The 13916-nt window shown below is 35.0% G+C and overlaps 1 protein-coding gene and 1 long non-coding RNA gene across 2 annotated transcripts; both read right to left on the bottom strand.

The window, feature by feature from the left end:
• Positions 1-6724: 6724 nt before the first annotated feature.
• Positions 6725-8013, bottom strand: LOC110230486. Its single transcript, XR_002333593.1, has 2 exons — positions 7259-8013; positions 6725-7005 (listed from the first exon to the last, which is right to left on the bottom strand). It is a non-coding gene; the product is annotated as an uncharacterized LOC110230486 (long non-coding RNA).
• Positions 8014-11257: 3244 nt separating this feature from the next.
• LOC9319639 (RPM1-interacting protein 4) lies at positions 11258-13256 on the bottom strand. Its single transcript, XM_002883526.2, has 4 exons — positions 12854-13256; positions 11946-12353; positions 11679-11861; positions 11258-11578 (listed from the first exon to the last, which is right to left on the bottom strand). Exons 1-4 carry the CDS (start codon positions 12857-12859, stop codon positions 11549-11551), a joined length of 627 nt encoding a protein of 208 aa, XP_002883572.1. The 5' UTR covers positions 12860-13256; the 3' UTR covers positions 11258-11548.
• Between the last annotated feature and the right edge of the window lie 660 nt (positions 13257-13916).

Genomic DNA, 13916 nt, shown 5'->3' with positions numbered 1-13916 from the left:
CAGCAACTCTCTCCCATGGAGAATACTTTTCCAGCCAAAAGAAGGTCTCTGTCCAAGGCAAGCTTCCAAAAAACTGCAGTCTGGAAAGTATCTACTCTTCATAACCTTAGAGAAAGTGCAGTCAGGGAAATGCAAGATTCTCCAAGCCTGTTTAGCCAAAAGCGCTTGGTTGAATAATTGGATATCACGAAAACCAAGCCCACCATGTGTTTTTGGAAGACACAACTTGTCCCAGCTTAACCAATGTATCTTCCTGTTGTGTTCAAAAGAGCTCCACCAAAAATGAGCCATAGCACTAGATAAGTTAGAGCAAGTAGTCTTTGGCAATTTAAAACAGGACATAGCAAAAACCGGCATGGCCATCGCAACAGACTTCAGCAAAATTTCCTCACCCCCCCTAAGATAATGACCTAGAGAACCAGCCAGTCAGTTTGGACTTTAATCTATCCTTGATATATCCCAACATCTCCACTTTTGATCCGCTGAAACATTCTGGCAAACCCAGATAAGTTCCTGCTCCACGTTCATTAGGTATCTTAAGGATAGCTTGAATATCTTTTTTCAGAGAATCCAGAACTTTGGATCCAAAGGTGATTGAAGACTTGTTGAGATTCACAGTCTGACCCGTTACAGCCCCATACACATCAAGAATTCTCTGAAGCATCAGACTTTTATCTTTGTTGGCTTTACACACAAAAAGGCTATCATCAGCGAACAATAAATGATTAATGGAAGGACCCTCAAAATTGAACTGGATACCATCAATAAAACCCCTTGATTGAGCTGAATTTAGCAAATGGGATAGGCCTTCTGTACATAGAACAAAAAGGAAGGAAGATAAGGGATCTCTCTGCCTAAGGCCCCTTTGAGGAATCACCATTCCAAAAGGCTGGTCATTTATCAACACCGAGTATGTTACTGAAGAGACACAGAATATAACCCAATTAATCCACTTTTCATGAAAACCAAGGGCTCCAAGCAGGGTTCTAAGATAACTCCATTCGACTCTATCGTAAGCTTTGGACATATCAGATTTCACTGCCATAAAATCAGTAGAGATAGAGGGGTGAGCATTGAGACTGTGTACTAGTTCGTGTGCTACCAAGATGTTGTCTGAGATGAGGCGCTCAGAAACAAAGGCTGATTGAGAGGTAGACACCAACTGAGGAAGAAAAGGCTGCAGTCTTCTTACCATGACTTTTGAAATGATCTTGTACAAAACAGAGCACAAACTAATTGGTCTGAGATTAGCCATTTCTGTGGGATGAGGAGTCTTTGGAATGAGACAAAGATGGGTGTAATTCCATTCAGAAGGAAAAACACCAGTTTCAAAAAACTGCCTTACTTCAGAGATAACCTGCGGCCCAACAATTTTCCAATAATGCTGAAAGAAGAGGCCTGACATACCATCAGCTCCTGGAGCACTGGATGGTTTGATGGAGAAGGTAGCAGTCTTGATCTCTTCATCAGACACTGGACCAATAAGAATCTTGTTCATTTCCTCCGTTACCTTTGGAAGAAAATCAGTGAACCAGCCAAAAAAACTTGTAGGGTTGGAAAAGGTAAATAGATTCTGGAAATAGGCACAAGCAACTTCACCTTTTTCTGCCTCAGACTTCTGTTCAATTCCATTAATATCCAACAACTTCTCAATTCTCTTCTTTGATCTATTTCCTTTGACTGAAGCATGAAAAAACCCAGTATTCCTATCACCACAGTTCATCCACTTGTCCTTGCTCTTTTGACTCTAGAACAGCTCTTCATCTCTATAAGCTCTAGCTAATTCTTTTTTCAAAAAAAGCACATGATCAAGACCTGGAAAAGAAGAAGACTGAACCTTTTCCAAAGCATTTTCCATTTGATGGATCTTGTCATTTGCATTAGAAGGATTCTTTTTTTTTCCAAGAGCTGAGAGCTTTCCTACACGATCTTAATCTATCAGAAGCCGAGATCCCTGATACTGATCTTAATTGATTCCAAGCTCTGGCCACTTCCTCTTCAACTTTGGGTTTGAAGAGAAATCTCTTATCAAACCTGAATTGCCCTCTGTAAACCTCTTGAGAAGAAAGAAGATGCAACAATACAGGACGGTGATCTGAACCTCTGAAGTCCAAAAAAGTCTGATTAGAGACTGGGAACTGACTGAGCCATTCTTTGTTTCCAAAAACCCTATCCAATCTACTCTGAATCCACAAGTCATATCTCTTGCCAGCCCAAGTAAAACGATTACCTTGACTGTGAAGCTCCTCCATGTCACAGGCGGATAACATCTCAATGAAAGGTTTGAAATAGGAATCACATCTCCTGGGACCTCCAAGCTTTTCACCATTATTTAGAATATCATTAAAATCACCGAGTATACACCAACTCTCACGTCTGATGATACCAATTCTGCTAATTCTCTCCCAAACTGTTTGTCTTTTTTTGAAATCCGGATCACCATACACACATGAGACAAAAAAGGATGAAGCTCCAAACTGAACATGAAGATCTATAAGATTCTTGTCAGCAAACTTAACATCCATTTGAACACTGTTCTTACAGAAGACTGCTAAACCACCACACTTCCCAATCGGATCCACTGTAAAAACCTTACTATACCCAAGCCACTCTTGTAAATCAACTAAAGTATCCCTATCATGCATTGTTTCCATCAAGAACAATATCTCAGGAAAGTGTTTTTTACGCAATTCCCTAAGACGAGGAGCTGCCAAGTCTTGAGACCGTCCCAAGCCATGACAGTTCCAGCTTATAATGCTCATTGATGGTTGGGCAATCCCTCCTTTGGGATCACCTCTCTGGGATTAAGCTTTGAAGATTTGGCAGTGCTTGTTCCCACTTGAACTGCTTTTCTTTTTTCCTTCACACCAACTGTTAACCCTGATTTTAACACCATCTCTATATCCGCAGCCGGAGGAATAAAGGGTTTTGGTTTTCTTGCATTTTTTGTTGGTCTTTTTCTTGGTTTTGTCTTTTTAGAAATAAACCCGGACGGACCGGCTTCAGATAAACCGGTCCTAAAAACCGTTGGTTTACTCTGAAAAGGTTGAGACAATCCAAGAAAAGATGCCTCTGGAGCTACCAAACTTGTCGAAAATGAATCCACTAACCAAGACCTATCAGCATCAGCTTGAGGACTAGAGGAAAATGAATTCAAACTTAAACCGGTAGAGATCCCATCGTTCAGAGAAGAAGCTTCACTATCATAGCTGAAAACCACTCCCTTATCCTTGTTAACTTCCAAATGCATCACAGGAGGAGATTCTAGACGGAGGATTGATTTTTGAGCTATAGGGTCCTTTTCCACCTCTCCAACAGATTTCTTGACTCTTTCTGCTTTGATGATTAAGTCTTCCCCATTAGCAAACATCAGATATTGCCTCATACCCTCTAGAACCTCTGGAGCAATTTTTGGTCTTCCAGTTGAAGAATCAATCCCCACTTGATCCTCTCTCAAGACCCCAAATAAAGGGTCTGATTCTTTTAGTACTAAAGGTCTCTTTGCTCTCGCAACAGGAATTCCATTTCTTCTAGCCAAAGCCTCATCTTGTCTTCTCTTTATAATAAGGGGGCAAACCTCTTTCTCATGAGTTAACCTTTGACACTCATAGCAGCGCTTTTGAATCCTCTCGTACTGGAAACGAACTGTTGCAGTCCCACCTTTAATGTTAACCACTTTTGATCTCCTTAGAGGCCTAGAAACATCAAAGAGAACCTTAACTCTAACAAATTCCTGAAGTTGAGGTCTTGCAGGGTCAAAGGCAACTTCTTTTACCTCACCAATCAATCCTCCCAGCAAGGTAATTGCATCGATTGTAAAATGATTTATTGGTAGATCCCAAATCTGGACCCAAATCGGGATGAACTGAAGGTAGTTTTCTGGGGGTCTCTCAAACCACCTTTCAACCGCAATCGACCACTCGTTGAAAGTATGAGCTCCCTTGTCAAGCACATCTTGGAGATCATATTCGGAATTAAAGATGAACTGAAACTTTTCTCTAGTAAGCGCAATACCTTTCACCTTACCCTCTTTTTGCCACTTTCGTGGCATGTTTCTTATTAGACTTTTCATATCTTGACAATCGGGGTTTAGCAGTCTCCCAACCACACTCAAGTAATTCCTCTCGCAAGAGGAGAACTCAGGACGTTCTGGCATATCCAGCGGCAAATCTTCCTCATCTTCTTCCAGAGACATCGCCATCATAGCTTTATCCATGGCCGAAGACATGATGAAGCAACCAGAGCAGCAATAAAACACCACGAAACCTCACTCAATCGAAAATAAACGGAACCTTGCAAAAGAGGAAGGAAACCCAGTAGCTACGAACCGCTAAAATTACGTTAACCTTGACGAAACCCACAAGATCTGATAAGCAAAGTACCACCAAACTCTTTCACCGAATAAAAATTGCAGAAAATCAACAGCGTTTTCTAGATCTAGGAAGGAAGTGAAGAACCCTAGAGCAGCTTTTTCTTTTGCAGAGAAAGAAGAACGAAAAGGACATAAACAGGTTGAATAAAGCAAAAGGGATAGAGTTTTTATCCGGTCAATGCTCTTTTCCTGACTAATCAAAGACACTAGTTGGAAGAGAGAGTCTTAAGTGAATTTTCGCTCATAGTCACACGACAGTTTGTTTTCTTCAGCTTTCTCTATTGACCAGCTGTGTAATTATCTAAATGAAATTTTATTTGTTTTGTATATGAAAAAAAATATTATTTGATTTCAAACTCTAGTTATTGTTGGTGATGGGCTTTATACGGGTTTGGCCCAACAAAAAACACATTTATCTGTTCAGTTGCTAGTTGGCTAGTTGCTACAACTCACACCATCGTATTAGTTTAAACTTTGTAAACAATCAATACAAGTCTCTAGTTATTCTTCATTGGTTCAATTAGATCATTGCTCATATAAACAAAGGCTCCTCTTTAAGATATGCACGATTCATAATCTATAGGGTAAATTTTCGAATTCACAATTTGTCGCCGTTTTTGAGGATAATATTGGATTTTCTAACTCCAGAACACCAAATTAATGAACCCACGCTGAGACAATAAAACCAGGTTCGGTGACCTTGGCTCAAGCTGAACAAATTAAAAAGAAGAATGAGAATTATGGCAGTGTTGGTGTAGCCTTAGCCCTACATGTCATTTTCCTATTGGTTTTAATTATATTATAATTTATCATTTAAATTTTTGATCTAACTCTGAGATTGAGTCAAGGAACCATCTTATCCTCACTTGTATCTACTTTCAAGCTACCTGGTCAAGTGTCCTCTCTAGACTTGATCCAAACAGGATGTTGCTCCTCTCGTGGGCTGAGCTTTCTTTCATAGGTAAGAGTCTCCTCTATGAAAGCTTCGTCTATCCTTTGAAAACTCGCAGCTCAAGCAACAATCTACCACATTTGAAATCAATGAAACAACATCATCCACAATCAGGTTGTAATCCCATCTGCCACTATTTTCTTGCTTCTTGATAAAGAAATTTGAAACATTATCTCTGCAAGACGTCACAGGAAACGCTTCCGCAGCTTGATGCAGTTATGGTTAATTAATATGATCATGCCGATTTGTGTTTTCCCCAATTTGATTATGTTGATTTTTTTCTATATTTTAACCTTATTTAAAATTAGGGCAATTAGGACTAGTTAGTGCTTTATTTGTAAATTTAGTTAAGGATAGAGGAATGAGGTGTTTTTTTTTTTTGTCGTATGTTTTTATTAATATCACAAAGAAGGATACATTGTTGAAATACATAAGCCGACGAAAATACTAGAAATCCCCGGAAACTTAAAGCCCAAAAGAGGGAACCAGTTGAACACGTGGAGAATACAATCCACAAAAACGAAACAAAAGTCAAAAACTTAAACAAAAGCTCGAAAGAAAACGAACTTGCTAATCTTACTCCCACACCAATGTGAACAAAGCCAGCCACAAAGGACAACACGCGTCCATCTTGTAGTTAATGAAACCTCCTATTGCGTAGCCAAGGTACCTCTCAAATCGAATGAACCTAGACTTCTATTCCAACAAGAAAGACGCGAGATAAAGAGACCAAATCCCACAAATCTTTCGGAAGCGGCGTTTGTCGCAAACCACGACCTTTAATCGCCTCGTTAGAAGACATGAACTGACCAGACCTCGATCAGGTCTTGAGTGTAGAGACAAGGAGCGAAACAAACCTCTAACCGGCAAACACTAAACTCAAAAGGAGAAAAGCATACGATCGAACCGGAGAGATCACAATAAAGCTCATTAAAGGACAAAAGCAAGCTCAGCAAGACACGAAAACAAGAGAGCTCTAGCAAGCTCAGACCAAAGCTTCGGGCAGCAAGAGAGGAATGAGGTGTTATAACGGGTGTTAATTTAATTATTTAAGATAGTTTTATAATGGTTTCGGAAATAAATCTAATTATTTAAAATAAATTTATACCTTAATGACAAAACACTACTACAAAAATAAGATAAAAATCAAAATTTTCAGCTTTTCTACAAGAAATATAATTTTCTAAATTATTACATACATATTCTTTATATATTAAAAATGGGTTTTTAATTCTGATGTGACAAAATATTTGTATCAGCACTTTATATAAAATTAGTTTGCATCAAATATACAAAATAAACAATGAAAAACACTATATTTTTAGCGATAAAAACTGATACACTTGAAGAACTAATTTTTAAGAATGAGTTAATTTGATCATTTTTGCAAAAAAAAAAAATAATAATAATAACATTATTCTGAAATGAGTATTTTAGCTTACATGTCCAACATAAAGAGCTCCCATAGCATTTTTATTATTTATTAACTAGTAAATATATTTTGGTTATGGAGGTATAAAATAATGTTTAATTAGCAAGCAGTAGTATTACATACACAAGTACTAGGATTATTATATCCTAAACACTCACATCCAAAAACTTGTTTTTTCTCTTATTAAAAGCTGCTACGCATGCATCGCTTCTTATCTGCACACCTTTTTTGGCACCCGAGCATACTTCTCTATCATTTTATATAAAACCACAAGACATTTAGATAAACAATTGGAGATACAACAAATTTTAATTACTATAACCATGTTTTAGACCTAATTCCTTCTTCTTCTTTTTTTTTTTTTCTTTTTTTTATTATTATAGAAACCTCTTTCCTTTTTTCTTCAATTCAAGTAATTTTTCGCAATTAATTTTTCAGCTTTCCACAACTAACCAGTTAAAAGTTTAAAACTAATTAAACATAAGCTGATTTAATTTATTACCTTGAAAATGACCCAAAACAAATAACATGATAACACAAGAAAATGTGAACAATGTAGCAGATCTCATAACTTATAAATGCTGTATAAAATTATCTCTTGATGTATGAATACGTAAAGTCATATTTTGTCTTAATCTCTTAACAATCATATATATACCCAAACACATGATAAAAATAGTTGAATCTACTAATAGATAACGGTGGGGCTAAGTCAAACCTTTATTTGCGACTATATGTAACCAAATTAGTAAATAATCCATTAAAATGCAAACAATGCTTATTGACAAGAGACGAGTAGTAAGAAGAGGTTAGGGGTGTCATGAAACTCCTATAAAAATTAACATATAACTATTTATAGTGTAAATTTGATTGAATTTCGTAAATTATTAGTGAAAATTAGGTTTTGATCCCAATAAATTTTGTTTACAAACTTCATATGCATCTACTAATTCATATATTTTTCATCTATTATTATAGTATTTAAATAATATTTGTTTTTATATTAATATCTTTTTAATTATGACCTCCATTTCTAAAGGACCAGACATTTTTGAGACACAACATATGTAGAACTTCTGTCCTATTTTTCTTAATTGCAATACTATTTTCGCAATCAAAGTTCCGAATTTTTTTAACTAACCAATCAAATCTAAACACAAGCTAATATATTATTTTGAACCTGACTCAAAACGAGTAATATGATAACACACGAAAACATGGACAGCATATAGCATATCTCATGACTTAGAAATAATATACAATGTACCGTTTGATGTATGCCTAAAGATATATTTTGCCTTAATCTCTTAATAGAATAATATATTTTTCAAATACTGATAGTAAATATATCCAAATACACGATAAAAATAAGAGAAAATCCCATAAACAAATCTCATTTACATATTTTTCCAATTAAAAAACCTCAAGAAAATATTTTGCTTTCATATAAAACCTTCGAGTCATAATATTTTTCCAACTAAAACATTCAACATTTTTCATTTCCATATAAAACATCTAACTAATTAATTTTTTTTTTCACTTTATTTTCTTCTTATCTAGTTCATCTCTACCAGTCAAATCATATGCGTGTATATTAACTAATGTCGCTCCAAAAAACTTTAGAATCATCTGAGTTACCAAAAAAAAAAAACTTGATGTTCAACATTCTGGTTAAGTTTTTTTTTTATGAAAAATATGTATATTTAGCATTACCATCAAGCATGCTATCATCAGGTGCTCCGTCTAGGCTTAGATGTTGTAATTTTCTTGAATTATCAACAGTCTGAAAATAGACCCATGTTCATTTGGCTTCTCTATGGAAACACATCTGGTTGATGTTGTTAATTCTTCAACAAGTCCAACACTAGTATGAACATAAAAGCATAAAGTGAATATCAAAGAATGAGCGTTTGAATTCTGGTAAGGCAGACATTGTTACTTATTAAATTCTGGTAAGGCAGACATTGTTACTTATTATTTTGAGGATTTTGATATATAGGGGCAAGCAGGCCACCAAAACCATCAGTTGCGATCTAAGTATATAAAAAACAAAAACATGAACTTAACGTCTAGAAAGCCACATTAAAATGAAATAAGATCAACATACACAAACCTTAAACTTCATTCTCCTTTTCTCGATCTCAATCCACTTTTATTAGTGATTGGGAACCCATTTCAACATAAAGAGTAGAAACCATGTAGGGCTTCGTTCTACACCAATTTGACTGACCCCTTTTTTTACGGCACCAACCAAAGTTAGCATTATTTCAACATTGACAACAATGTATCCACCATTACCAAATTCCACTCTATTACTACTTTTGAAAATTGTCACCTTTACCCCATGGATTATTGTGAAATCAATGATAATTAACCCATGCATATCCTTGCAATATTTAGCGCCTGATTCCGGGCCATTGTAATTGTATATCTCACCATCATCGGTTTTCCAATGCTTATTCCAACCTTCAAAGCATAGTAATTTTGCACCATCATAGTAGATGTACTTTATAAGTTGAAACTAAGTTATGCGGAAGACTTGATTTACATCCTCAACAATCTACGATTTTTATAAAAAAATTTGATCAATAATTCAATATAAATAAGTGTAGACTAAGATGTAAGATGTAAGATGTCGATAGAACTATACGTGATTTGATTCAATGGAGAATATGAGTGCGAATCTGTCACTGGATGAGCCGGATTCAAAAAATTGATTTAACCATTGATAATTGATTAATTTGTCTTCTTAACTCAAATTAAAGATTTTTCAAAAAACTTTTGTTGAGATTTAAGTATTACTTTCTTTTTATTTAACTTATGGATATTTGTTTTTATATTGTAACTGTCTTACTCTTATCTTATTTTTTTGCCGTTTTTTTTTTTGTTTCTTGACTGTGTACCCATTTTGAATGAGCATATTAGCATTGCTTTAATCTATATATCTGTGTCATTACCTCAAACTATAAAGAGTTTACGGATTGATCTCGAGTTATAGTGTGCAAAATTTGTTCGCCATTACCACTACAAGGGAAAGAAAGTTGTATTAAGAATCTAGAAGATGAACAAATTCTAAGTAGCCATTTTTTACTCTCTATCTCCTATGAATCATTACAACCTCACAAGTTTTGACAAGCGATTAAGAAATATAGTATAGTAACAAATTGTAATTTCTCTCTTTAAGCCATTCGCCTCACAAACAAGATTGTCTAATGTTAACTTTATGTGTCATATTGAAAACTTTGGTTGATTGACTTCAAGTGACATTAATGGCATCTTGTTCTGTTTTAGACCTAGAATAGTTCAAGGGTGTTACAAATTCACAATAAGGGTTCAAAAGTTTTTTTAACCGAGAGAATATGGAAAATAATACCTATTTTGTAAAGCTTTAAAAAATTATCAAAATAACAAGCACTAGCTTATAAATATTAAATGCCAATTCTTCAAATAAGACCATGGACACCAATTCTCTTAATGCCTATTCACATATTTATAGTCACAATGAGGTCTATAGAATCAAGTCTGACTATTAGGCATATTATATGGACCATGAGACCATCTCCAATGGGGGATTTAAAGTAGGACTCTTAGGTTTAATGAGATCAAATTTAAATCAAAATACTTAATATTGCTAAGAATTGGCTCTTAGCTAAGAGTTTTTTTAGCCTCTAAGAGACGCTGACGTGTCGGCCTCTTATTGGCTGAAGGTATTTTAACATTAATCTCCTACCTCCATCTTCATCTCCCAATTTCATACAATTTTACCAATTTCATACACATTAACACCAAATTCATACATTTAGACACCAATTTAATTTTCAAAAATTTATTTTTAAAAACACCACTATATCATGTATTTTTAAAATTTATGTCATGTATGTTTCAAATTTTATGAATTGCAATAATTATTACGTTTTCTAAAATAAAACTCGTAAATATGATGGCCACTAAAACTCGATTTTGTGATCGAGCTATGCATCAACAATTGAAAGCGGATTTGGTGGAGCATATATGGACAAAATTTGGCGGAAATCAAGTTTAAAACTATTAAGTTTTAAGTCATGTATGTTATAAATTGTATGTCATGTATGTTTCAAATTTTTTCATTTGCAACAATTATTAAGTTTTCTAAAATTAAAATTGTTTCTTTAATTTCTATTTTAAATTAATATTTTTTTTTCTCTAAGAACCACAACTTAAGAACCTACTATTGGACAAATCAAAATTTAAAACCAATAAACAACTTCTTAAGTCTAAAATTTTCCAAATTAATATTAAAACTAATCCTAAGAGTTAACATTGAGTCCCTCAATGAGGATGCTCTGAGTCCTCATCATCCAAAGATCTTAATCATGATTGAACTCTATAAGTTTGTTTTGTATTAATATTTATTGGTTGGATTCATAAAAGTTAGGGGTCTTTGGTCAAAGCAGGCTTGCCTCATTGTCAATTTAGATTGGTGCAGAGTTAAAGGTTTGAACATTAGAAAAACAAACTTGGAGGTACCCAAATATCTCTGATTCGTATCAAATCGGTTAACCAAATCGGACAGGCCGTACCAAGATATAATGCATCTGCAAGCAGGTCCAAAACTAGATTGTGTCTTATGAAAAAACACCAAAAGTATCAAGGAAAAATTACAAAAGATGCATACAAAACTATACTATAAAATCTTATGCAAGTGGTACTGATGCCTTATTTCATCTAAAGAAGCTCGATCGTCGGTCTGATCATTAAGATTACACACTGATTTCTCGATAACTATATACAATCTTCCGGAAACATTTCCTTTTCATTTTCCTCCAAAACCAAAGCAGCAACACTGTCAATTGCACAAGACAAACCAATGTTCAAAACACTCACTGTTTGAATACGTTTTCACTGATGATTCTACTTGAAAAATGAGCTAAAGGATGTCTTACTGTGGAAGTATTGTTAGGTTTACTGGAGTTTGGATGAGTTGGCGTTCTTGAAGATCCACTCACATTTGCTCCAGAACTTCTCTCTTCGCGGACTTTATTGAAGATATGTGTGTATCCATCAGCTGATGACGGGTTGTTCTCGTCCCAGTCACCGAACTTCGGCACCACTGTGACTTTTTCAGGCTATATAAAACAGTTGACAACACATAAGTAACAAACAGAGAGATTCATAATTCAAACTCTTTGAGGTAAAAGTGAGATTCTTACGCTTTCATCAGCTCTAAGATTAGCAGGTTTAGGCCTAGATTTTCCAGTACCATCATATGAATTCTTATGCAAAGGTGACTTGTCATAACTATTGTTCTGAGAAGCTCTTCCTTGTCTTTTGTTAGCAGCTTCATTTGATGAACCACCAGCATCACCAAACTGCTTCAACTCGCTCTCTTCTCGGCTTCTCATATGCTCACGCGATCTTCTAACCGGCTCAACTTGCTCAGCTTTGGTTCTGGAAGGAGGAGGAGGAGCTTGTGATTGAGAATCAGAGTTATACTCCGGGTCATTCGGGTTAATGATCTTGCCACCGGGTGCTCGAGTCTTACGAGCTTTGTCAAAGTAAGCTGTGTAAGGAACATTCTCCTCAGCTTCCCAGTTTCCAAATTTGGGTACATTCGAACGCTATTGCAACAAACAATTCAATCACTTCATCAACAATGTCTTCAACAAAACATTCAACAGAAACATAAAGACCCTAGAGAACAATCATCACAGAACCAAGATAGACACAACAACAGCAACAACACAATGATCTTTGAAAATTAACTAAAAATCCAAAACAGAAAAAGAAGACAACAAAGCCAAATTGGGTTTATAGATTTCATTCAAACACAAACATAAACGTTGAAACTTTTGCTAATCGAAAATAGAAACTTTACCACAAAAATAGGAACTTTCATAAAACCCTTTTGTTATCTAAAGCAAATCAGAATCATAAAGTTGAATAATACACATCGCAATCCATGGAAATGTTATCTCAAAAGGAAGAACCATAAATGCAAATAGATAAAGACTCAACTTTCTCCAAAGACTTCAGAATAAAAGGTCTCAAATATTCACGGAATCTAAATCTCAGAGAGACCTAAAGACGAAGGCAAGAAAGAAAAAAAGAAAACACTTACTGCCATGGGAGAGAGGTAGCTAAAGAATTGAAGTCTAAAGCTTTGTTAGGTTTGAGAGAGAAAGAGAAAGACAGAGAGATGTGAGAAGGAGAGGAGACGAAGAAGAAGAAGAAGTTATATCAAAGCGTTGACTAAGTGATGCTATGAATTCTTTGACCCTTCTTCTCCTCTCTAATCTTCTCTTCTCTCTTGTCTCACTCCAAACTCTATTAATTTCCTTTTCTTAACTCTATTAGTTTTCATCTATATAGTGAAAAACACTCAAACGCCGTTACCGTTACCGTTACCGTTACCGTTACCGTTAGGGGCGGCTTTTATTTGGTGTCCATGTTACAGCGTTTTCCTCTTAAAGATGTAATAAATATTTGTGTCCTAAGATTTGGCTATGTGTGTCGGAAGCAGCTTTTGGTGGAATCTTCTGCTCAAGATAAGTTTTGTGGCTCTAATAATTAAATGCTAATAGTAGAATTTGATTATTGATAGCAACAAATTATAATGGTATAGCAGAATTTAGTGAATTATTGATCTTGGATTTTAGCGGATTAATGAGTAATAGTACAATAACTGAAATTTCTTCTGGTGCAGATTGAGGAAAGTCGGCAATTTCATACCCAACCTATATAGTAGTGTTCAATTCATACATGAAAGTTTACTATGTGCCAATACATACTCAATCGTTTAAAATTTTCAAATTTCATACCCAAACTTATCAAATTGTGCGAAATCACACATCTCCAGTCTCTATTGCTGACATGGATGTCACGTCGTTGATGACGTTGATGACGTGGTTTCCATGTAAGAATTTAAAATCTTCTTTTCGAGACTGATAACTAATATTTCAACCAAAACTAATATTTAAACCGAGTTTATAAACTCCAAATTTACAATTCTTCTAAAAATCTTCAAATCACTTTTAGTAGAAAACATAAACCCTTACAATATATCTTCTATGTTAATCAAAAGACATTTTTAAGTTGATCACAAAAAAAGAGAACTTAATTACATATATTACTATTAGAATAAATTGTCTTTTAAGAACAAAATACAATTCTCATTACTGGTA

The sequence above is a fragment of the Arabidopsis lyrata genome, assembly GCF_000004255.2.
Source record: "Arabidopsis lyrata subsp. lyrata unplaced genomic scaffold ARALYscaffold_3, whole genome shotgun sequence".
NCBI lineage: Eukaryota > Viridiplantae > Streptophyta > Magnoliopsida > Brassicales > Brassicaceae > Arabidopsis > Arabidopsis lyrata.
The sequence above is the reverse complement of the archived record's forward strand: the minus strand, read 5'-3'. Positions and strand labels throughout refer to the sequence as shown.